At 34.6% G+C, this 26,546-nt stretch overlaps 1 protein-coding gene across 1 annotated transcript; it reads right to left on the reverse strand.

Moving 5' to 3' along the window:
• Positions 1-247: 247 nt before the first annotated feature.
• LOC121424519 (angiopoietin-1 receptor-like) lies at positions 248-25,412 on the reverse strand. The gene is made up of 13 exons (XM_041620233.1): positions 25,338-25,412; positions 24,132-24,407; positions 12,329-12,463; positions 11,158-11,322; positions 9,916-10,068; positions 7,451-7,579; positions 6,650-6,943; positions 5,683-5,988; positions 4,442-4,512; positions 3,462-3,693; positions 2,647-2,882; positions 1,787-1,965; positions 248-1,629 (listed from the first exon to the last, which is right to left on the reverse strand). The coding sequence occupies exons 2-13, from the start codon at positions 24,334-24,336 to the stop codon at positions 1,368-1,370; spliced, it is 2,367 nt and encodes a 788-aa protein (XP_041476167.1). The 5' UTR covers positions 24,337-24,407; positions 25,338-25,412; the 3' UTR covers positions 248-1,367.
• Positions 25,413-26,546: the final 1,134 nt, after the last annotated feature.

The raw sequence follows: 26,546 nt of genomic DNA on the forward strand, positions 1-26,546 counted from the left end.
CATACTTATAACAATTAAACAAATATTACAAACTTAATAAAAATTACCTCACGCTGTTAATACATCAATCACGAGTCACGAAATGATCTTCTCTCCATTTCATTAAAGAGATTCATTAAAGGACAAGTCATCTCGAACAAAAGTTTATATGAATAAGAATAGAAAAATCTAACAAGCATAACACTAAACATTTTAACGTTTCACTTAATTTTACAAAATAGTTATATGCACATACCGGTTGGTATGCAAATGAGGGAAGTGATGACATCACTCACTATTTCTTTTTTATTTTATTATATGAAATATTCTAATTTTGTCCCCACTGTCCCGTAAGGCAAAGATTTATTTCTCCCTGAACATGTGGAATAACTAATGTTTAACATTTTATGGTTCAGTCAAGTTGGTCCTTATTGTCAGATCTGTAAAAATTGCAACATTGGGACACCATCGATTTTCTCATTTGCATAAAAATGACCGAAACTTTTAAACGTTATAACTTTCTTATTTTACATCCATACACACCTACTCCCCCATCTTATACTTCCCACTGATACCCACCCACATCCTCATATTCATCAGTCACACCTATACTCCCCCACACAATCATTTACACCCTCATAATGATTCTTTATACTATATTCACACACCCATACCCACCAAACCCTTATATTTATTCTTCTCACCTCACCTCCCCTACCCACACCCTCATATTAATTCTGTTCCCCATTCTCACCCACAATCTGATATATTTATTATACACACCCATGCTCACACACACCCCCATATTCATTCTTCACTGCCATACTCATATACACACACACCCTCATATTCATTCTTCACACCCATACTCACCCACACATTCATATTAGTTCTGCTCACCATACTCACACCCTTATATTCATTTTTCATACTACATTCACACACACGCACACTCTCATTCTTCAAACTCATACTCACCCACACCCTTAGATTTGTTCTTCTCACTCTCCCGACACACACCCTCATATTTATTCTGTTCACCATACTCACCCACAATCTCACCCATGCTCACCCACAGCCCCATATTCATTCTGCTCATTACATTCACCCACAATCTGATATTAAGTCTTCACACATACTCACGCACGCCCTCACATAAGTTCTGCTCACCATACTCACACCCTTACATTCATTGTTCATATCATACTCACACACACACCCTTATTTTCCATACCCATACTCACCCATTTATTAATTACGGAAACTGTTATTCCTTTCTTCCACACACACGAACAGACGCATCCTCCCAACAACAACAACACACACGTCACTTCTGGCACTTGCTTCATTCTGTAATTCGGTAGTCGAATTGTGCATTGGAATCGATTCTAAATGCATTCATACGTGGTTTCCGGCTCTGGTTGGCCGACACTCTGAAGCGAGGTATCGATGCTGGTTTTCTTAAGCCCTAGATATGTGTTGGGGTCACTGAGGTTCTGGTAGTCCCTGGTGTCGATATCGGGATCTTGGTAGGTGTCTTTATCCACATTTTTGCAGGTGCGCATGGATGCATCAAATGCAGGGTTCTCATACCTTGGGGATGGCTCACGTGCAGTTTTTTTTGACGATGCGGTGACTGGATGTCTTAGTCTGGCCCTGAAAATCAATTCAAAATATGTTTTTCTTTCATATTTGTTTAACCAAATTGTATTAATAAAGGCTTTATTGGATGGCATAGTAACATCCTACTGAGAACATCTTACAATTAAATCAAAACTATTGAAATAATGTAATTGCAATAACCTACCTCCTGTAGGTAACAACATTGAGAATTATGAGGAAGATGATGATGATGATAAGAGGTACTGAAACACCTGCAATTATAGTGCCTACTTGCGCCCCGTTACAGTGATGACCAGTAAGGATGGTCTTAGCTCTGACTGGGTACGACCACTTACTAGAACCAGCTCCATTGACAGTTTGGACCTTGGAAAATGACAAAAAAATATCCATAATCTGATGATCAGTGAATACGCTATAGTGTCCTAATTTGAATACAACAATTTTGTTGTACTTTCAACCACAATTCGGCAATTACATTTCAAATAATTTGTTTTCGTATTGAAGCATATTTATTTAGTTAAATACAATAATTCGAAATTTGTAATATGTCATGACTTTATTAGAACTTTGTTTAATTGTTTATTGGTCCGAGAAATGTAAAATTATGAATAACCTAGCACGTCTTTATCTAAAATTGTCATTTTTATGGTGATTTTCTTTAAAGTACATGTAGTCCTATCTTCATACGCTATAATATCTAAATATGAATATTTTTGTACTTTAATCTAATTATGAGTAACCTGGCACATTTATAAAAAATTGACATTTTTAATGGTAATTTCTTTGAAGCAGGCCTACGTTCATACGTTAAAATGATATCGAAATATGAATATTTTTGTACTTTAATCCACAATTTGGCAATTAAGAATCACTTCAAATAGTTTACAACTGTACTGAAGTATAGTCATACAATAATTCGAAGTCCATACTTTGTCAAGATTTTCTTTAGAACGTATGAACTCCTTTGGTTCTTTTACTTGTGTTGTGTTATTATGCATAATGAAAGAAACCGACAGGAAATGAGACCGAGAATCGTTGTATTACCTGAACTGTATAGTTAACACCATGTAGAAGATTCGTCACAGTATGTTCTGCTTCAAATGCATCTGTCAACGCATTTTCCATGATATAATCGCCATCATCTTGATCGCTTGGCTTGAAGCGAATGGTGTACATCTGAACACGACCATTTACGTTCGATGGGAGAGGAGTGGACCACGACACGGTGAAAGAACTTTTAGTACTTCTTGGTATGGCCATGTTGATAGGAGCTGGTGCAACTGAAAGAGGGAATTGAATGACTGGAAATCTTCAAGCTGAAACGCTTGAATTTATAGCTATTGTATTCTGTCGTGAGGATCTCCGCATTGGCTGGTGCTTACATAGAATAACGTAAAATAGAAAAAAAATGTAAATATGTAATTATAATCAAATTTGTGAATAAAATTTGCCTTCATTGTAATACGGAGAGAAAAAGAATAAAACATGGTTATCGAATTAAAACAAGAAATAATGTAAATAAGATGAAATCGGCAAATAATCGTTTATCAAATTACAAAAAAACTGGTAGGTCAAATCAGTTCAAAATTAAGATCTTGAACGAAATTGTGACATTAATCATGCCATTAATCATGTTTATGTGCGGGTTTACCCCCCCCCCCAAAAAAAAGTATATAACAAATAAAAACAGAATCAGATAGAATATACCAAAAGAATATCAAATAATAAGATTTCTTAGATAACAATTAAATCTTAAGCTTCCGCAAGGAATGGGAAACGGTAATTATGTAGAAAATTGCCTTGAATAGCGAAGCTCGTGCCAGCCATCACAAAACAAATAGCTTAAAAATCGACCAAACCTTCTTCAAGTGTCCTGCCGATTATCTCACTGCTCTTGTCACTTTCCTCATCTTTATTTGAAGCACTTATTTGAATGATATAGTCCAGATAGGTCTCTAACCCTGTTATCGTATATGAGTTGGTATCATTAGAAAAAATGCGAGAGTTTATGGATGATGAACCAGAGAGAGCATAGTAGATCATATAATGGGTCGCACCATTCCTGCAGTTTGCTGATTCCAATGAGAGGAACTGGTCATGATAATGGTGGAAATTAATAACTGTTATAAACATCATTAAGAGTAAAAGTGGCAGTATTAGTAACAGTATTGGACGTAGAATTAAAATTATTTTTATCATTATTATTATTATTATTAGTAGTAGTAGTAGTAGTAGAGGAAGTGATAACAGCAGTAGTAGCAATATACATGTAAGTAATACTGTAGAAGTAACAGTTGTGATGAAAGTACATCTAAATTTATGAAATGTTTGCACACCAAAATTAACGCAGAAGGAAGTTAGCACTTGTTCATACATTTCCACTGTTGCACTGATTAGCACGTTGTAGCTAGCACTCCTCAGTCAATGAGTTACCTTACATAGCACCATGACAGTGCATTTGATTTTGGACATTGGGTTGTTGTGAGGGATTTTGACCCTTAAAATCAGTTACGTCCTAGATGTTACTTTGATATATTTTGGTATATAATGTTCGATTGTGCTGGTATTTATGATTCGTTACCCTTTTCATTGATTAAACACTTTTCATAGATTAATTGAATCGGATTAATTGCACGGAAACGAAAATGGATTAACTGGATTTATTGTAGACGTACATGGGTTGACAACATTCTCTACAAGCCTTTTATTCGCTCGTCTTTGTTTGCCCACCTCACTATAGCCACAGTATTAGTAGTAGTAGTAGTAGAAATTAGACTACATTAGTACTATAGTGAGTACTAGAGTAATATATGATACCGGTTGTTATCATTTTCATTACCTCCCATGTCACTTCTAGTTCCTTAGGATTGTTGGATGTCACCTGTATTCCAGTTGGGGGAGACCTTGGTTCTGCAAAATATATATATATATATATATTGAAATGACAAATACAATTTTAAAGGTCAAGTCCACCCCAGCAAAATGTTGATTTGAATCAATATAGAAAAATCCAACAAGCACAATGCTGAAAATTTCATCAAAATCGGATGTAAAATAAGAAAGTTGTGACATTTTAAAGTTTCGCTTATTTTTCACAACATAGTTATATGAACGAGTCAGTTACATGCAAATGGGAGAGTCGATGATGTCGCTCACTCATTATTTCTTTTGTTTTTTATTGTTGGAATTATACAATATTTGAATTCTTACAAATTTTACAATAGGGACCACTTTGATTGAACCATAAAATGTTAAAACAATGGTAATTCGACATGTTCAGACAGGAACAAAGCTTTCTTTCACATGACATTGAGCGGAAATTAAGAATATTTAATATTTCATAAATTAAAATACAAAATAAATAGTGAGTTGATGATGTCATCAGTTCCCTCATTTGCATACAGCCCAGGATGTGCAAATAACAATTTTGTGAACATAAGTGAAATTTTAAAATGTCATAACTTTCTTATTTTACATCTGATTTTGATGGAATTTTCGGTGTTATGCTTGTTGGGTTTTTCTCTTTTTATTCAAAACAAATTTCTTTTCGGGATGGACTTGTCCTTTAAGTGCATATATGAATCTTAGATATTAAAAAAAATTATTTCGCTTATGTTAAAAAAAAATGGTGCTAAAACAATTTTACACATTGTATGGCTTAAATGACGTTTACCTCGAAATATTCCTTGTACCTAATAATAATAACACCCACACGGCTCGAGTATTGAATCCCGAAGCAGGGTCGAACGGTGCGAAGAGGGCAACTTTGATCGCGTTTATAATGAAACATAAAAGGCGAGTTCGACACGGCCCGCGGATCACGAACCAAAGTAGATTAGACGCGACAAATACATACCGTGTTTGACCTTGGTTATGTGGTTACACACGAAATAATAGCCGCGTCTGACTCGGCTCGCTGGTTGAAACCTACGATTTTGGCGGATCAAAAAAGCCGTGTTCGACACGGACACGGCTCGCGGATCCACTGATCGCGTTAAAAGGCATAAAATTGGCGTGTTGAGCACGGCTCGTGTGTCGAACACCCGAGCCGAGTCACTGTGTATACACGGTATAAGTTACCTGTACAAAGAGTGATTGCATCAATCCTTGGAGACCAATGTCCTGTTCCACCTTCTCCTTCCCTCACGGCTGCAACACGGAACCTGTAGTCTGTGTCAGGAGTCAGATCACCAACAGTAACTGAAGTGATAGAGTCATCTACTCTCTGATCTATTTCCCAGTTGCCACCTTTTCTTACAAATACATCATATTCTACAGGGCGAGGATCACCTATGTCTTCTCCTGCAGACCAGGCATTCCATTGTAGAGTTATTGTAGTTGAAGTGGTGCTGACAATAGATGGTGCCGTATTTATGACAGGAAGAACTGAAAGCGATAGAAAAGAGGCAGAACATGAGATTACATAATTCATCAGATTATATGCCTATATTTTTTCCATTATCAATGACTAAAGCATCTCAGCATTTCCATGGAGGTTAATCTTAAGAATGTGCAAGTATACTTATCATGAACGAATAAAACTATAGTACAACTGGTATAATTACTTCTGATAACATTCTGTTCTCTTGTTGATACCTGACCTGTTATCTCTGGCCTCACCTCTGGCCTTTACCTACCAGATATTTCCTCCTTTTTTGGCTCACAAATAAGATGCTTCTGATTTTTTCATTTTCACTGACATTATCATCTGTACTATATCGTTACCACTAAAATCTTTATAGCTTCATTTTCATAGCTTTTTTTTAAAGATTAGGATGACCACTGATTGTTTTATTTTAGTTTATTTTCTGTCACTGATTTATCATTAATGCTCATTTTATTCATATACATATATCACAAGAAATTAGAAAAAAAAATACATGACAAAATTAATTTAACTGTTTCAAAATAAGTTAGAAAATATGATGACTGATAATCATAGTAACTATTCTGCACTATGTTAAATACACTTGTGGTATATACAGTGACATATATTAAAGAATTAAGTTATCATTTTCTATAATAGGGATATTATTCGATTGCTCACCATAAGTTGCTTTAGGGATGCTTGTTGAGTAGAACTGGTTTTCTATAATGAGACCACAAACATAGTCTCCATCTTCTGGTGGATACACATGTTCAATATCAAAGAGAACGGCCCGTTCCGACCCTAGTACAGAGCTTGATCGCTTGGTGATTCCTGTGGTATTGTAAGTGTTGGCATCAATACGCCGACGAAGATCAACTGATGAGGCATCAGGAAGTGGAATCCCCTCAACATAACACGTGATGTTTGATGGTTGGTATGGATTCACTCTTACTACGTCATAGCGTGATATTCCTTAAAATAACCAAGATATAATTAAAGGAGTGATATTAGAATTCAAGTAGTCAAGGTTACATTTCTAACAATTCAAAAATCAAAATTAAATATTATATGTACTATCAAAATTTTCAATGCAGTACCCGAAAAATTGCCAATATGTGTTGCCTATCCAATTCACTCCAATACTAATGAGCTTATCTCAAGTCTTATGACCACTTTTAGTGAAAACTAAGAAATGAGGTTTGATCCACCAAGATTTGCGATAGATTGACCAAAGAACTAATTGGCCAATTGCCCAACCTACTCTCATTCCTAATGAGCCCTACTTATAAATGAATTCAATACTTGGTATCTCACATTTATTCACCAGCTGCTAAGATTTCATAAAAGATTTGATAGCTATCTTTATGATTTTGGCTCCCAGTGAAAACAACAGTCAGTATATTATTGTCGTCAAAGTGAGAAATATATCATGTAAAGGTTTTACATTGAAAGAAAACACAAACTAATGGATATATTTACTTTGACAGTATGGTTCAATCCAGCCATCAAGACACTGTCCATTGCACAATCCTCTCTGTATCTCACAGGCTTCTTGAGCACAGTGGCATTGCTGAAGACAATTCAGACCAAAGGTTCCTCCTTCACACTCTACATGATGAAATTTAGGTGAAGAACATTTAAAACAAATGCTAACGTCTGAGGGAGTAAAGTGGAATCGAATTACATCATTATGAAATAGATGGTGGTGGTGGTGGTGTTTAATAGTACCATGGATCTACTGAGAGTACTAGTAATATTGGCAGGTGGTAATTATGGAATATTAATGACAATCATAACATCTTAACATCATTTGATAAATGTACAAAATGTTACTCTTTCCATTAGATAGCGTACAGTCTACTATTTTTGAACGTGCAAAATAAAAACAATCATAGACCACTAGCGTACCTAAGGGGGGGGGGGCAGAGGGGCAGACTGCCCCCCTGACGAGTCACAAGCAAAAACCAAAAGCGAAAAAGGGGAAAGACAAAAGAAAAGAGGAAAAGGAAAGAGAGATAAAAGGGGGAAGGGGAAAAAGAAGAAAGAGTTTAAGAGAAAGGGGAAAACAAAAAGTGGACTACAGACTGTCGGAAAAAAATTATAAACTGTCGGGTACACGGGTCTGTTCCAACTAATTCGAGTTTTTTGGTTCCTCCATGTTTGTCGGTAAATGTCAATTAAACTGTACACTTTTATCGGTAAATTTTGATTTCTACGCAATACGACTTTAAGAGCTCTCTAGTACCGATAGTGAGGACGTACTGGGCTGACCAGGGACAGGAAAAAGGTAGAGGACAACTTTTAGGTAATGCAATTATAACAATAAAATTTTCGCTCGCGTTACGCGCTCGAATCATTTTTTTAGTACGATACCTAAGATAAATGTCTAGTTTTCAGGTTAAAATATAAACCAAATTCAGCTCGCACTTCGTGCTCGAGTCAATTGATTTGTTAAAAACCAAACTGTTCAAGGTTATAAAAAGTGCTTGCAATATACAGTTCTTAGGCCGTATATCAAAAATTTAAGCTCGCTCTTCGTGCTCAAATGTAACTGTTTATGTATATCCATCCTGTTCATAGTTAAATGAAGTGTTTAGAATATCCGGTTCTCAGGTCGGAATATAAAAGAAAAATTGAAAAATGCCAAAAATATATCATTAGAAACCGATTTGTTCATGGCTACAAAAATTGCTTAGAATATCAAGTTCTAAGGTCGAAATATCAAACATTTTCAGTTCATGCTTCGCGCTCACACCAATTAATTGTTTTTAATACCATCTTGTTCATAGTTAAAAAAAGGTGCTTAGAATGCCACCTTTTCAGGAGGGAATATTTCAAATTTTCAGCTCGCTTTTCGCGCTCGCATCAATTTATTATTCATTTAGAAACCAATTTGTTTATGGTTACTAAAAGTGCTTAGAATATCAAGTTCTTAAGTCGGAATGTCAAAAGTTTTAGCTCGCGCTTCGCACCCGCACGACTGTTTAGATGCCCATCCTGTAAAACTGCTTAGAATGTGTCCAATTAAGAATATCAGTTTATTAAGGAATATATCCATCCTATTCATAATTAAGTGCACAAAATGTATCGTTTTAGGTCTAATTTTTTAGAGAAAATTAAGCTCGCGCTTTGCGCTCGCAATTACTATTTTTTATACTATATTTGTTAACTGATTTCAATGTCAAATAGCTCTTTATAACGTCTCCAAATGACCAAAATTGGAAAGCTTCAAATGGGAATAAAAGAAGTATTTTAATATAGCATTGCAATTAACACTTGATTAGAAATATATCGATCACGATCCAATACATTTCATTTCTGGAATTATAAACAAAAAAAAGATTTAATTTCGACAATACAGTGCAATCGCCCGATAGCAAATATCAGTGGTAGGAAGATCCCAACTAGCTGCTTTTTGGGGCACCCCCTGGGTAACCTTTCCTACCTTCAGTGCCACTGCCAGACATACACATCCAAACGTGTATGGGGGGGGGGGGATGCAAAATGCAGGGCAACGAGAACTGCTAGGTGCCAAAATATCCTCGTGTATTGGTAATTTTATGACCAAATGTATAATTTCTGTACATTTCACATCATGTAAAAAGGCTAAATAATAATATAAAAAAAATGTTCGCTCGCTTCGTTCGCTCGCTTCGTTCGCTCGAAAATTAAAGCTTGGAAGCTGATATTTGGGCAATTATTATGAGCCCCCTTGAAAAAACTGTGCCTACATACGTCCATGTCTACTACCCCCCCCCCCCCCAACTTTGCTTATCCTTGTCGCTTGCCCCCCCCCCTCCACCCTGACGAAATCTGCCAGGTACGCCACCGTCATAGACTGTTATATGCCTACAAAATGAATAGAAGACTGTGAAGTGTTTGTAAGAATATTGGCTATATTCTTTGAGAAATTGAGTACGAGTCAATGAAATAAAATCATTCACCTTGACAATTTTCCTGACCATCACGTACGCTGTATCCTAAGGCACACTTCTGAGGACATGCTCCTGTTGTTTTATCACATGATACATCATCCATGCAATGACATTTATCAGTACATTGAGATCCATAGTAACCAGTCTCACATATATCAGGAACTGAGAAATACAAGGAAAACAGAACATGGTAATTTAAAATTGACTTAAATATATTGTTATATTTTGTTTGAAAAGGTGCTGGGCATGTTGTAGATGAAGTCGGTCACTTAAAACGATAGAGAGTAAGTGTGTCGTATGTCCTGCACGTACTATGTATAATACATTTTTATTACATTACCTTTCAGAATACAGCAATATATATTAGAATGGTAACATATAAATTTATATTCTGTTTCTGTTTATGGTAACTCCCGTATAGGAACTCGGCAGGACAGCATTTTGCTGGTAAACGCCAAGCTGGCATATAACCAATTACACAGGAAGCAGTTTACGTCTAGTTTAATCAGTCATAGTGGCTGACCTTATAGATATTACTCTTGGGCCTTTTTATCAAAGTGGAGACAATGGCAGATTGGGGATTGGAACTCACAACATTGCGATTATGAGTCCAATGCTCTAACCACTGGACCACACGACCCGTATATATATTAGGAACTTACTTTGACAATTGTTCCCTGACCAGCCAGACTGACATCCACCTGTAGTACATATTCCACTAAAAGGGTCACATGATGATACATCAGCGCAGTGACATGTTTGTGAGCACCCTGGACCATATGTGCCAGCATCACAATCTGAAAGACAGGTTATAAAAAAATCATATTTAAATAAATGATCATTTCCACTACAAAACTAATATATTCCCCTACCCCCTGTTCCTCCTCTTCCTTCTTCCTCTTGGTCTTTTTCTGCATTATATTATTATCATTGCAACTATTATCTAATTTGTTTATAAGTAATAGTAGTATTAATACTAAAATTATCATCAGTGTTGTTACTGTTTTTCAATCAATTTCAAGTAATTTTGTGTGGAATGCAAAGACATGGTTCAGACAGAACAATATTAATATCGATGCATTCTGGTATACTATCTCTAATAAGAGCTTTCTCGGTCTCACTTCCCAAGTTCCAAATAATTCGTTTCACGTTTGATAAAAATGCAACTAGTGTACACATGCTGTAATGGAAGTACACCAGTCTTTTAAACTGGAATAAGATTTGTGGAAAGCACTATACCACACGACTTACCGCTGTCACATGCTAGACCTCGGGAACCAACATCGCATGAACATCCGTACGGATTAGGTAGGCAAAACAGGTACCCTCGACAATGATGTGCATTGTCAATAATTTTATAGGAGCATCTATACTCACATTCTAATCCAAATCTATTCCCACCTGTGTTGCTGCAAACTGAATGAGAACAATGTTGGGGTTGTTAAATCAAGCTCACTGGCCTGTATTCTGAACTTGCTCTGGTTTGATTTAAAGGGGGATCCCACCCACATTAAAGTTATTTTTGGATGAAAAATAAAATCAGATAGGAGAAAATTTGAACAATATCGGGCAACATAAAGATATAAAAAAAAATGGTTATCGCTTTACCCATCGAGTCTCCAAATTAGCCACAAGAACCACTTTCCATTTTACTCCACACTTTAAAAACTATTAAATAAAAATACTCCATGAGGTGTGATGAAAATATTTTGCTCATTCTTAAGTATTTGCTGCTTATTTATTAACCTTACAGGGAAATTATGCTTCCCGCATTGGGTAAAATACTGCCCCAAATTGGTCGGGCACATAATTACTCTCGTGCTGGTTAAAATTCTATCTTTTACAGTGCAATACATGAAAACGATTTTTTACTTTTATTTCATTTTTCTTCAAATTTAGGTTTAAATTTATAACACATTTTCTTTCATATCGACTTAAAACATTATGCTACCTTGGTTATAGTTTGATTAATAAAGATCAAGATAAAAAGCACAAATCCCTGATAACTAAGAATATAAACTATGTGAAAGTTGACCCTACCTCACGTTTGAAACTGCCATAACTTCCCTCTATCTCGTCCGATTTCTTTCAAACTCGCACCATTCTTTTTTTACTAATTTTTCTCCTCACACATTTTTTTATGTCTAAGGTTAGATTTGTCTTTGATATCTGGTATAAGGCTAAATGTGACACTGATATTCAATTTCACAGCCTCAATTCAGTAGCTGATTTTATACTCGCTCATTCATGCCTCTCGGAATAATTGGTATACTTTCCTTCATCATAATATTCTAATGAAACAACATAGTATACATACGATGGAAACAAAATCTTGAGATTTTAAAGCTTCAAATATAGTACATGGTCTAGTATAAACGGAACTTGAGAAAATAAACGACCCACTAAATGTACATGTACTCACTACTCAAACAATTATCTCCCATGAAGTTGTTAGGACAGATGCAAAGACCAGATTTGTCATCACAGACTCCACCATTGTAACAATTATCACAGGTATCATAGCATTCAGGTGGACCCCACTTACCGACAGGACATTCTAATATAAGAGAAAAGAAAATAATGATGCAATATTATCATGACAGCAAGTGGAATGTCTCTGGTCTTTAACCTTAGTCTACTGGCATATCTAAGCAACACAGCGTCCATGGCCAGAGTTAAAATTGCGCCTCTTAAAAAAAAGGGGGGGGGGGTTAAGGACACTATGTAAGCGCTGTTTAAGGACGTGCCCCTGTTATGTTTGTGCAAATCATGATCTGCGCACATGCACTTCATGCTCAGCGCATTGACGTCACAGTGGATAAATAGGAGATTAATAAAAAAAAAGGTATCAGCTGATTTTTCACATTATTTCAACTAGATATATCATGTGTTATTTTGTAAGGCCTATGAACTGGAAATAATTCATGGACCAATGTTTATTTAAGCTGCTACAATTTCTGAATACTTTACTCAGAAGCGCGGCAGAAGTAAGACGAATATGACCTCGAGTTCGACTAAATGTTAGAGTGGTTTGGAATTTTTCCTCACATAGAACCAAAACCTCTGGCGCGTTTTTGATGTGTTAAATAACACACTTGCTCAAACAAAAGTGCTGATAGTTTGAAAACATAAAGCACATGAATCCCTATCTGTTTAATGTTTACCCCGCACAAGTACGCCTTCATTTACAAGCTTGTAAATTTTGATGAAAATTACTTGAATTTGATTAAAGTGCTGCATTTATTGTACTACTCAGGTTGTTATATAAATTTCAACTTTTTTTAGTTAATGTTTTTGTCATCTTTAACACCATATGAAAGAAATGAATGTGCTGCTAGCCGTAAAAAGGATAAACGAATGCATTATGAATGAATTCAGTATACAATTCTGAACTATAGGCCTACTGTAAAATTTGATGAACTTTACATGGATTATGACTTGGTAATAGATGTTCAACCTCAACCTGGCGTGTAAAAATGCCAAATTCTTTTGAATGCGCCATTCTCGAGAACTCCTAAGTGGGTGAGCTTCGCGAACCCATGATATTGTTGCATATTTGTAATATTCAACTGCTAAAGTAACTCTGTGCATAATTTGGTGAAAGTGACATGGATTTCATTTGACGTGTGGAACGTCCTTAAAAAATTAGCATGTTGTAAAGATGATAATGATCGCACGTAATATACATGTATAATGCTAGCGCAAAGAGCAAGCAGAAATAAATAATATAATCCGATCTGATAAAAGGGACAATTTATTTCTAGTTCTTGGAGTTCGTGTATAGTATATGAATCTCATCAAGCAATGCTTGCTTTGACAATAAAACCTGAATAGGGGTTTAAAAAATGATATTTCTATCTAAAAAAAAAAAAGTACTACTATTTCTAGGAATTCATAGAAGGTATATGTATCTCATTGAGCAAGTATCCCTAATAAGAGCTCGTTTTTTTTGTATTAACTCGTGCAGTGCTACCCGAAAAGGGATAAAAGTATTTTTTTATCATAATATCATAATCAAGGTAAAATTACAATATTTACAACTTATTCAAAAAGATCAGAGTTATACTTTACAAAACTTCTGTTATTCAGACCTTAAAACGTGACACTTTTTTGTTTACTTTTTAAGAATCAAATTATATATCAAACAAAATAATGAAAGCTCGATATGTGAACTGAAATATTTTTTTATATTGACTTCAAAACTGGATATTTTAAGCCTTTTGAGAAGATATGTATCTAATTAACACACAATGAGATTGACAGAAACGAAATGTATATCAACGTCGACAAGACTAAGTTACATTAGGTTTATGATTCCATAAAGAAAATAAAAAGTTGTTAAATTGATGTATCATGTAACTAGAAATGTGACGTTTCCACAGGACACAGATGCACCCGCTTAACGCGATCAGAAATTACGATTGAACTTAACATCGTGCAGAAACCAAAGTTACTATTTAGAAACCAACTTGCATATATAATTAGCGGTGACCTTCGACCTGCGGACTTCACAATCGAATTTAGCCTGTAGTTTCTTTGAAATCTAATTAATATTTCATAAGTTATCATGCGGAAATCAACTCGGATATTTAATGAGTTGTGACACTTGCATATTTAATGAGCTGTGACCTTTGACCTTCACCTGCGGACTCCGAATTCGAACTAAGCCTTTTTTATGTCATCTACCTACACACCAATTTTTTTTTTTTAATCTGTTTAATATTTCATAAATTCTCATGCGGAAACCGATTTGCATATTTAATGAGCTGTGACCTTTGACCTAATCCCCCACCCCCCCCCCCCCTGTTACACCCACAAATGTAATAATCGCCCAAAAATGTAATAACGCCCAAAAATGTAATAACACTTTACCCACAAATGTAATAACGGCCACAAATGTAATAACACTTTACCCACAAATGTAATAATTTCACCCACAAATATTATAATGCACTTTACCCACAAATGTAATAATTTTTGATCGCCCACAAATGTAATAATGACTTTACCCACAAATGTAATAAATTTGAAGGGATTTTTGGCAAATCCGTTCTAAGCTAAAATCGTATAGTAATACGTTCATTTAGCACAAACGTGCAAAGTCTCATTTCCTGACCCGGTTAATTAACAAATTATAATATAAGTCCAAAGTCTTTATTCCAAACCCGGTTTTTTCAAAAATTATAATATAAATCCAAAGTCTTTATTCCAGACCCGGTTGTTTCAAAAATAATAATATGAGCCCAAAGTCTTTATTCCAGACCCGGTTGTTTCAAAAATTATAATATAAATCCAAAGTCTTTATTCCAGACCCGGTTGTTTCAAAAATAATAATATGAGCCCAAAGTCTTTATTCCAGACCCGGTTGTTTCAAAAATTATAATATAAATCCAGTCTTTTTCCAGACCCTGTTGTTTAAAAAATTATAATATAAATCAAAAGTCTTTATTCCAGACCCGGTTGTTTAGAAAATAATAATATAAGTCCAAAGTCTTTATTCCAGACCCGGTTGTTTAAAAAATTATAATATAAATCCAAAGTCTTTATTCCAGACCCGGTTGTTTCAAAAATAATAATATGAGCCCAAAGTCTTTTTCCAGACCCTGTTGTTTCAAAATTATAATATAAATCAAAAGTCTTTATTCCAGACCCTGTTGTTTAGAAAATAATAATATAAGTCCAAAGTCTTTATTCCAGACCCGGTTGTTTAAAAAATTATAATATAAATCCAAAGTCTTTATTCCAGACCCGGTTGTTTCGAAAAATAATAATATGAGTCCAAAGTCTTTATTCCAGACCGGTTGTTTAAAAAATAATCATATGATCCAAAAGTCTTTATTCTAGACCCGATTGTTTCAAAAATGATAATATAAGTCCAAAGTCTTTTCTCCAGACCCGGTTGTTTCAAAAATTATAATATAAATCCAAAGTCTTTTTCCAGACCCTGTTGTTTCAAAAATTATAATATAAATCAAAAGTCTTTATTCCAGACCCGGTTGTTTAAAAAATAATAATATAAGTCCAAAGTCTTTATTCCAGACCCGGTTGTTTAAAAAATAATCATATGAGCCCAAAGTCTTTATTCCAGACCCGGTTGTTTCAAAAATTATAATATAAATCCAGTCTTTTTCCAGACCCTGTTGTTTAAAAAAATTACAATATAAATCAAAAGTCTTTATTCCAGACCCGGTTGTTTAGAAAATAATAATATAAGTCCAAAGTCTTTATTCCAGACCCGGTTGTTTAAAAAATTATAATATAAATCCAAAGTCTTTATTCCAGACCCGGTTGTTTCAAAAATAATAATATGAGCCCAAAGTCTTTTTCCAGACCCTGTTGTTTCAAAAATTATAATATAAATCAAAAGTCTTTATTCCAGACCCTGTTGTTTAGAAAATAATAATATAAGTCCAAAGTCTTTATTCCAGACCCGGTTGTTTAAAGAATTATAATATAAATCCAAAGTCTTTATTCCAGACCCGGTTGTTTCGAAAATAATAATATGAGTCCAAAGTCTTTATTCCAGACCCGGTTGTTTAAAAAATAATCATATGATCCAAAAGTCTTTATTCTAGACCCGATTGTTTCAAAAATGATAATATAAGTCCAAAGTCTTTTCTCCAGACCCGGTTGTTTCAAAAATTATAATATAAATCCAAAGTCTTTTTCCAGACCCTGTTGTTTCAAAAATTATAATATAAATCAAAAGTCTTTATTCCAGACCCGGTTGTTTAAAAAATAATCATATGAGCCAAAAGTCTTTATTCCAGACCCGATTGTTTCAAAAATGATTATATAAGTCCAAAACTTTATTCCAGACCCGGTTGTTTAAAAAATAATAATGCAAGTCCAAAGTCTTTTTCCAGACCCTGTTGTTTCAAAAATCATGATATGAATCCAAAATCTTTTTCCAGACCCGGGTGTTTAAAAAAATCATGATATAAATCCAAAGTCTTTTTTCCAAACCCGGTTATTTCAAAAATTATAATTTTAGTCCCAAATGAGATACATTAATGATATTCCAGTGGAATAAAAATGAGAATCGAGCTTAGTCTTTTCTCCAGACGCTAATGGTAAATTGAAAATCAAGCATAGTCTTTGCTCCAGACCCGGTTAATTAAAAAATTATAATATAAGTCCAAAGTCTTTTTTCCAGACCCATTTATTTCAAAAATTATAATAATTATAAAAAACAAAGACCCACGATCCTATTTATGTTGAATAACATGGAAATGTAGCGTAGTCTTTCTGTCAGACCCAGTTATAAAAGTCATTAAAAACACAACAACAACAACAAAACAAAGACCTCTTCAGAAAAATGTTGATTTGAATCAATAGAGAAAAATCAGACAAGCACAATGCTGAAGATTTCATCAAAATCGGATGTAAAATAAGAATGTTATGACATTTCAAAGTTTTGTTTATTTTTAACAAAATAGTTATATGAACGAGCCAGCTACATCCAAATGAGAGAGTCGATGATGTCACTCACTCTTTCTTTGGTTTTCATTGTTTGAATTATACATTATTTCAATTTTTACGAATTTGACGATTAGGACCTCCTTGCCTAAAGCACAAAATGTTAAAATAATAAATTTCCACGTGTTGCAGGGAGGAATGAAACTTCATTTCACATGACAATGACGAGAAAATAAAAATATTTCATATTTCATTTAAGAAAATACAAAAGAAATAGTGAGTGAGTGGTGTCATCAGTTCCTCATTTGCATACCGACCGAGATGTGCATATAACTGTTTTGTGAAATGAAGCGAAACATTAAAATGCCATAACTTTCTTATTTTACATCCGATTTTGATGAAATTTTCAGTGTTATGCTTGTTGAATTTTTCTCTTTTTATTCATATCAAGTTTTTGTTGGGGTGGACTTGTCCTTTAAAAAAAATAATTTCTTGTATATTCCTTCCTTTTTTTCTTTGAAAACACCTAAATAACAAAACATTAAAATACATATGAAAAAAACTGAGAAATAAGATATCAGTAAACAATAGGGGGATTACTTCCCGAAAACGATAAATTTGTTGATTGACGATCTATGATATATTATATAAAAGAAAAACATTCTAACAAGAGGGGATAACCATTCCATTCCATGTTTTTATTTGGCAATAAGTCATGATTGACTATTTTTGCCACCCACTGTATGAGAAGTAGGGTAACAATTCTATTTAGTATTATTTTTATTACTTCTTTTTGTCTCACCTGCATAGCAGAGTGAGACTATAGGCGCTGCTTTTCCGACGGCGACGGCGTCGGCGGCGTCAACATCAAATCTTAACCTAAGGTTAAGTTTTTGAAATGACATCATAACTTAGAAAGTATAAAAACCTAGTTCATGAAACTTAGCCATAAGCAGGGCCCGCTGGGAGAACAGTTTTCGGAACTGAAGTGGCTACCCTGGGTAAATATACCTTTATTATTATTATTATTATTATAATCAAGTATTACTTAACATCCTGTTAGAGTTTCAAGTCACATGACCAAGGTCAAAGGTTATTTAGGGTCAATGAACTTAGACCATGTTGGGGGAATCAACATCAAAATCTTAACCTCATTTGAAATATCATCATAACTTAATAAATATATATGGACCTAGTTCATTAAACTTGGACATAAGGTTAATCAAGTATCACCAAACATCCTGCATGAGTTTTACGTCACATGACCAAGGTCAAAGGTCATTTAGGGTCAATGAACTTTGGCCGATTTGGGGGTATCTGATGAATTACAATCAAAACTTAAAAAGGTTTTAGATCTGATTCATGAAACTTGGACATAATAGTAATCAAGTATCACTGAACATCCTGGGCAAGTTTCAGGTCACATGGTCAAGGTCAAAGGTCATTTAGGGTCAATGAACTTTGGCCGAATTGGGATTTTTTTGTTGAATTACCATCATAACTTTGAAAGTATGTTGGTCTAGTTCATAAAACTTGGACATAACAGTAATCAAGTATCACTGAACATCCTGTGTGCATTTTAGGTCACATGACCAAGGTCAAAGGTCAATGAATTTTGGCCATAATGGGGTATCTGTTGAATTACCATCATAACCTTGCAAGTTTATTGATCTGACTTTTGAAACTTGGACATAAGAGTAATCAAGTATCACTGAATATCCTGTGCAAGTTTCAGGTCACATGATCAAGGTCAAAGGTCATGTGAGGTCAATGAATTTTGGCCACGTTGGGGGTATTTGTTGAATTACCATCCTATCTCTGTAAGTGTATTGGTCTAGTTCATAAAACGTGGAAATAAGAGTAACCAAGTATCACTTAACATCTTGTGCGAGTTATAGTAGTTTTCAAAGTCAGCACTGCTGCTATGTTGAATCGCGTGATGCAGGTGAGACGGTCAGAGACATTCCACTTGTTTATTATTATTATTTCTTGTATATTCATTCCTTTTTTATGAAAAAAAAACCTTTAAACACATATAAAACAAAAAACTGAGGAATAAGATATCAGCACACAATATGGGGATTACTTCCCGTAAACGATAAGGTTGTTGATCGACGGTCTATGAGATATTATATAAAAGAAAATCATTCTAGCAAGAGGGGATAAAGTTTTAACAAGTTCTTCGGTACTTTAAATTTTCAGTGTACCAAGCACCATTTGTAATATATTCAGCATTTTTTTTATTAGTTACAATTCCAATAATCTCAGTGGCCTAAGATATATTTTCTGGGGTTATATTGACCCGTTAAGTAAAGAGAGAGAGAGAGAGGATTTATGTGATCAAGAAGTGATAAGATAGGAAAAAAACTGATTTGAAATGACTGAAAGAGAGACAGGCAAAGAAAGAAGAGCCCCCTCCCACACCCGTACCAGAGTTACGGAGTTAGGCTGTCCCGTCGGTGGATTCAGGTCCATCAACATTTTGAGGTTTAATCTTTCCAGGGGGCAAACGTGTGTGGGTGTGTGTGTGTGTTTGAGTTTTGTCAGACGTGTCTCAATCAGATATGATTATTTACGTCTGGGACCGACCTTTAACGTCACCATCCGAAAGACGTGACCAGGGCTCGAACCTCGAACCTCTGCATCAATTTGTAACTTCCCCACATGGCTTGGATTACAGGCGCACAACGCCCAGTCTTTAAATATGGTGTAGTCTTTGCTCTAGACCCATGCAGTTATTTCAAAATAGGAAATTATTAGAAACGATAAAAACAGACAAACTATATTAACAAAGACGCCACAATATCATTGATGTAGAATAACGTTGTTGTTGTTGTTATTTTGGGTTTTTAAGGCGCGTACCATTCAGATCTGAATATTTACACCTTTTATTAATTTGACGTTTTTGTGGTATTCAATTCAATTCAATTCAATTTTATTTATTTCACTTCCATCAAACAAAAACAAGTTGTATACCAACTTACGGTATGCCTTATCACAGGGTTTTATAGTTTGGGAGATGCTGGTGTCTAAGTTTTTAGATTAATCTTTTGCTTAATTTGTATTTTAAGAGAACTGGATGTGGGGTAAAGACAACTCTCTAAACCCAAACATTTTAACTGGGTTTAATTTTAAAGATTGGTCTCAGCTTTGATTTTTTCAATATTTGTTTATCTTATAAATAGCTAGGTCTAGACGAAGGTCTAAGCATAATAATAATGTTATTCAACAGGAATAAGAATATGACAAAGTCTTATGTTTTTAAGATTGTTTGAATTAATTTGTAAATGACTGGGTCTGGAATAGAGACAATGCTCTAAACATGTGCTTTTGTACTTGGTCTTAATTTGGAGGATTGTTGGTTCTTAGATTCGTTGTTGGGGGTTGGGTTTTATTGTTTTTTTATTCTTGAAATAATTGTGTCTGGAGGAAAGTCTACAATCGATCTCCATGTTATTCCACAGTAGTTAGATTATTGGGTATTTGTTTTAGACAATTTTATTTTTAAATAATAACCAAGTCTGGAAAATGGACGTTTTCTTTGCAAATGCATAATTACAATGTTTTGTAGGGGTCTTAGTATTATTATACAAAAGAATCTGGGTGTGGGGTACAGACATATTTTTTACTGGGTGTAAATTTTAAAAATTGGTTTTAGATTTGATTTTCTTTTTTAATTCATTTCTTAGATAACCTGGTCTGAAGGAAATAGTGCGTTTTACAACTCATGTTATTCCAAGAAAATATGATAGGGTCTTATGTTAGAAGATTTTTTTCTAATTTTTGTAATGATTAGGTCTGGAATAAAGACAACATTCTAAACCTCTTTTTAAAAACATGTTCTTAGGTTCAAGGATTGCTTGGTATTAGATTTGGAGTTATTTATATTTTTACTCTTAGCCTTATTTTGAAAAACAAATGACTGGGTCTGGCTGAAAGACTACGCTATATGTCCATGGTGAACAACAATGAAGAACAGTTTATTTATGAGTTGTTGATGCTCCAGACACAACTTCATCAAAAAGGAATACATATTTGTTATGAGTGGATACCTGGGCATTGTAATATCACTGGTAATGAAGTGGTTGATAAGGCCGCCAAAGGTGCGTTAACACATCCCACAATTGACATCCATAATAAACTAAATAAAAGAGAATCAAATAGTTTGATCAAATTTCATTATATGCAAAAATGGCAAAATAGATGGGAAGAAACTGTATCCCCCTTAAAAAGAATCCAAAAAACGTAGCAGGAACTTTTAAATGTTCCTTGAACCACAAGAATAGTGAATCCATTTTGCACTGTCTAAGAATGGATAATATAGGATTAAACCAAAACCTATTTCTTTTCAAAACACACCTAACTGGATTATGCGATGTTTGTGGAGTGCCCGAAACAACAAGACATTTTCTAACTGAATGCGCAAAATATATCATAGAAAGAACAATGCTGTTCGTGGATACAGACTCCCAAGAGGCAGCAGATCTCGAGGGATTATTATCTTCATCAGAAGCTTCACACCAGAGAGCACTTGTGTCTTTCGTAAGAAGGACACATAGACTCTCTTATTTTTAAGTTCTTTCTGCATAACATATTATAAGATAAAGCGCCTGTAAATAAATGTATATAATGTGTACATATGTATGTAATATGTTTTATTTTGTTTTGTTTTCTTTTCCTCTCTATGAATTTACTTGTATTTGGCTACTGCATTTTGAAGTTCCTCTTGAGTCTATGTACACGGGTGTCACCCATCTATGAATCGATAGAATATTCCAGATAACATGTTAAACATGTAACACTTATTTATAACACATGACATTAATTGCACCGAGCACAAGCCCAGAATGTCTGCATTAATTAATTGTGTCCTTATATTTGGTTATGGTATACCATACAACATGTATTTTATATTACACACTTTTATTGTTCTCTTTTCAAACTTCGGAAGGAGAGGTCTGTTGACAGGCATCACACTGTCTTGATTGGGTATTGGGGGGGCCTAGGCAGTGCTTGTTTTTAATAGCAACCACGCGCATGCTGAGAAGCCCGTTCAAATTACTGATCCGGGTTGGCCAGAAAATACTATTCAAACAATCAAGGATTTGTGATGAGCCGCCTTTCACGATCTCATTCAAATTTACTGAAAGCAGCGCTAATCCATTATGCGTCAAAATTTTATAACCACAAAAACGACAAATTGATATAGGCGTAAATATTCATATCTGAATGACACGCGCCTTAAAACCCAAGCGAACAACAACAACAACAACGTTATCCAGCATTAATAAGATTATGGGGTCGTTATACGGTTTTTGTTGTTGTTGTATTGTTATTTACAATTTTTGAATAACAGGGTTTGGAGAAAAGGCTAAGCTCGATTTTCTTTTTTTCCACTGGAATATCATTATGGTATCTTAGTTTGTACTTTTTTGAATTTTTGAAATAACTGGGTCTGGAAAAAAGACTCTGGACTTTTGTGCTATATGAAGGCATTACTACAGGGTTTTAGTTTTATTTTTTTTTTTAGTTTTAAATAACCGGGTCTGGAGAAAAGACTATGCTTGATTCTCAATTTACTCATAGCCCGTATATTCACAATACGTTCAGTATAATTTAAAACAACAACAAAGACTTTGATTCCACCAGTTTTAATTAACTGGGTCTGGAGAGAAGACTTTAGATTTATATTATAATTTTTTAAACAACCGGGTCTGGTGAAAAGACTTTGGACTTATATTATCATTTTTGAAACAATCGGGTCTGGAATAAAGACTTTAGGCTCATATGATTATTTTTTAAACAACCGGGTCTGGAATAAAGACTTTGTACTTATACTATAATTTTTTAAACAACAGGGTCTGGAAAAAGACTTTGGATTTATATTATAATTTTTTTAAACAACGGGGTCTGGAGAAAAGACTTTGGACTTATATTATCATTTTTGAAACAACCGGGTCTGGAATAAAGACTTTTGGCTCATATTATTATTTTTGAAACAACCGGGTCTGGAATAAAGACTTTGGATTTATATTATAATTTTTGAAACAACCGGGTCTGGAATAAAGACTGGATTTATATTATAATTTGTTAATTAACCGGGTCAGGAAAAGAGACTTTGCACTTTTGTGCTATATGAACGCATTACTATACGATTTTAGTTCAGAACGGATTTGCCAAAAATCCCTTCAAATTTATTACATTTGTGGGTAAAGTCATTATTACATTTGTGGGCGATCAAAAATTATTACATTTGTGGGTAAAGTGCATTATTACATTTGTGGGTGAAATTATTACATTTGTGGGTAAAGTGTTATTACATTTGTGAGTGTTATTACATTTGTTGGCGTTATTACATTTGTGGGTAAAGTGTTATTACATTTGTGGGCGTTATTACATTTGTGGGTGCAACACCCCCCCCCCCTAATTAAACCCGAAATTTCATTGACCTCGAAATACATTTTTTAATTGATATCATTTGTGATTAAACATTAATAAGAAATTAAGAATTAATAAAGTTAACCAATTAACCAATTCTTATCAAAGCAGTGATCTTAAATGACATGCGACTTTGACCCAGTGACTTAATATAAAAAGGTAAACAGAGATATTTGAAAAAGGTTGCATCCAGACCTAAAGATCGACAGCCATCTGGAAAATTTGAATTTGGCCAGTTTTCGATACCAAGTGACTTCTTAACTTGGTTAAGTCTTCTAAAATATACATATTCATGACACATTCCACAGAATAGCTCCCCTTCCCCTCCATCATTAAGCCAAATAGCATAGAGACGTTTTGAACCATACCTCTGACTATGAGTCTGTATATTCCTCCTCTGTTCTGATATCTCTCGCCATCATAGTAGATCTCATAGATCCCTTGGTCTGATATCTTGATCGGGTTTGGGAAGTTGATATTGGTCTGTCCCTCATATTGTGTAAGAACATCACCACCATCTTTCCTCCATGTAATCACATTGCCATTATCATCAGGTTGGTCACGATTAGTCATTGAGATCACCACTCCTGTGTCATTCACATTGACTGTCTTTGTAAACACTCCATCACTTGATATGAATTTAGCTGTTAACATGGACAACGACATATAAAGACGGATTTAAAAAATGCAATAAGAAATTGGGGCACATTGTGATTATTATCTAAAGTTTTTTTTTTCTTGAATTATGTTCTATGGATAACACACAATTAAATGATACAATGTGTTTCAATATGGTGACCCCTTGAAGTGATGTCCAGCACACGTGAATATATTTTTTCTCCAGTCTATGGAGAATGACATTTATTTTATATTGAATATTCTAGCAGCCATAGAATGCTTCCATTTTTGCAAGCCCAGTTCATAATCTTCTTTTGATTGCACGATGAATATGATTTCCATATGATCATCAAGGTGTGTATGTAACTGATATATTATTGTAAGGAATGTGAGGTGGAAAAGGGAACATCGTTGGAAGATTTCTGTTAACGACGCGATACGAGTATGGTTCATTCAGTGTTTATCAAACATGAACAGATGGAAAATATGGGATATATTTCATCTACTCTAGTAAATGGAGCACACAAGGGATGTAATAAGATATTTCTGGAGCGTATTTGTTCTTGCATTTATGTATTTCTTCTCCATCCATATTGCTCAGGAATTCTGGGCACTCTTGCAATTCCCTGTAAAATCAGCATTATCTATACACGATCTACATGATCTATGGGGTTTTCCGGGCCTACATCACATTAGGGTGAGTGTATGGAGATCATTTATATCATTTACCCCATGAATTAGGCATTCAGCCATATTTTTCAAACTTGTAAATGTACACATCCAGAGCCTTTTTCAAAGTTCCATCTTAAATGTTTAATAAGCTAATGGAAAATATGAAGAAAGTACATTGAAATGATGGAATAACGAACACAGAAAAAATACCTGCATTATTTGAGTGCTTGTTTCGTTAATTAGTTGCTATTTCGGCCTGAAAATCCCTTATCATATCTTCTTACCATCACTTCTCTGGAAAAATGTGGTGACCCTTGTTAAATCTCGAGCAGCCTTAGCAGCCTCACAGTAGAAGGGACCAAAACCATCGGTATGCCAAGTATTCCCATGATCAGAGAACGGGACCAACAATATCTCTGGATCAGTAGAGTGAGACCTTTCTGGTGGTGGTGATCTATCTGTTGTTATGGGTGCAGATCGTCCGAATGACAATGTGGCATCCTTATCTGGTTCACTGGGGTAACATTGGTACTCTACTCTATCAGCTGTCTCTATCAATGTATACCCCCTGGCCAGCACTGTGATATGAACCACCTCACCTGCAATATGACCAGTAATAATCGAATGTAGCTTAAAGTACAAGCCCAACCAAACAACATAACAAGTTGATTTGAATAAAAGAGAACAAATCTATCAAGTATAACACTAAAAAAAAACAAATAACCAAAAATCGGATGTAAAAAATGAAAGTTATGACATTTTTTTCAAGTTTCGCTTAATTTTACAAAACGTCTGCACATCCTAATCGGTAGGCAAGGAGGGGGGGGGGGGGGGCTAATGACGTCACCCTTCAGGATTTATTTTGTAGTTTATGAAATGAAATATGAAATATTCTAGTTTTCTCCTCGTCCTGTGAAACAATGTTTTTTCATCCCTTAACATGTGGAATTACCATAGGTTAAACGTTTTATGGCTTACTCAAGTCGGTCCTTATTTTCAAATCTGTAAAAACTGAAATAATGTATAATAAAAAAAATATAATGAGGGACATCATTGACTCTCTTATTTGCATGTCACTGAATGGTGCATATAACTGTTTTGTTAAAAATAATCAAAGTTTAAAATGTCAAAATTGAAAAAATAGGGTAAATGCAGGGGGGGTATGCCAGAAAACTTAAATTGCTGTGGATATGATTAGAATTACCATCGATGAAAATATAATACTACCTTTTTAAAAGAAGATTTCTACTTAAGTTATCATGAAATATAGTGTACGTCGTGGTCCGAGTTGTAAAAATTGAACCTGTAATCAGAAAGGGAACATTATAATGACCCAACACACTACAGAGGGAAAGTTCGAAGTCAAGCTACATGTATAAGGCACAATACATCTGAAATAGTTACCATTGCCGGCGCCAAAAAGGGGGAGAAGGGGGAAATAAAGCGGTCATAAACGCATCAAATATCCCAAAGAACTAAATACATTTTTATAT

Source organism: Lytechinus variegatus, chromosome 11 (genome assembly GCF_018143015.1).
Source record: "Lytechinus variegatus isolate NC3 chromosome 11, Lvar_3.0, whole genome shotgun sequence".
NCBI classification, from domain to species: domain Eukaryota; kingdom Metazoa; phylum Echinodermata; class Echinoidea; order Temnopleuroida; family Toxopneustidae; genus Lytechinus; species Lytechinus variegatus.

Coding starts and splice junctions, on each gene's coding strand:
- LOC121424519 (XM_041620233.1), bottom strand. CDS start 24,336: ATGACTAATCGTGACCAACCTGATGATAATGGCAATGTGATTACATGG. Junction 11,323..12,328: donor GGGAGATAATTGTTTGAGTA/GTGAGTACATGT, acceptor GTTCTCATTCAG/TTTGCAGCAACACAGGTGGG. Junction 10,069..11,157: donor AGGTCTAGCATGTGACAGCG/GTAAGTCGTGTG, acceptor TGTATTTCTCAG/TTCCTGATATATGTGAGACT.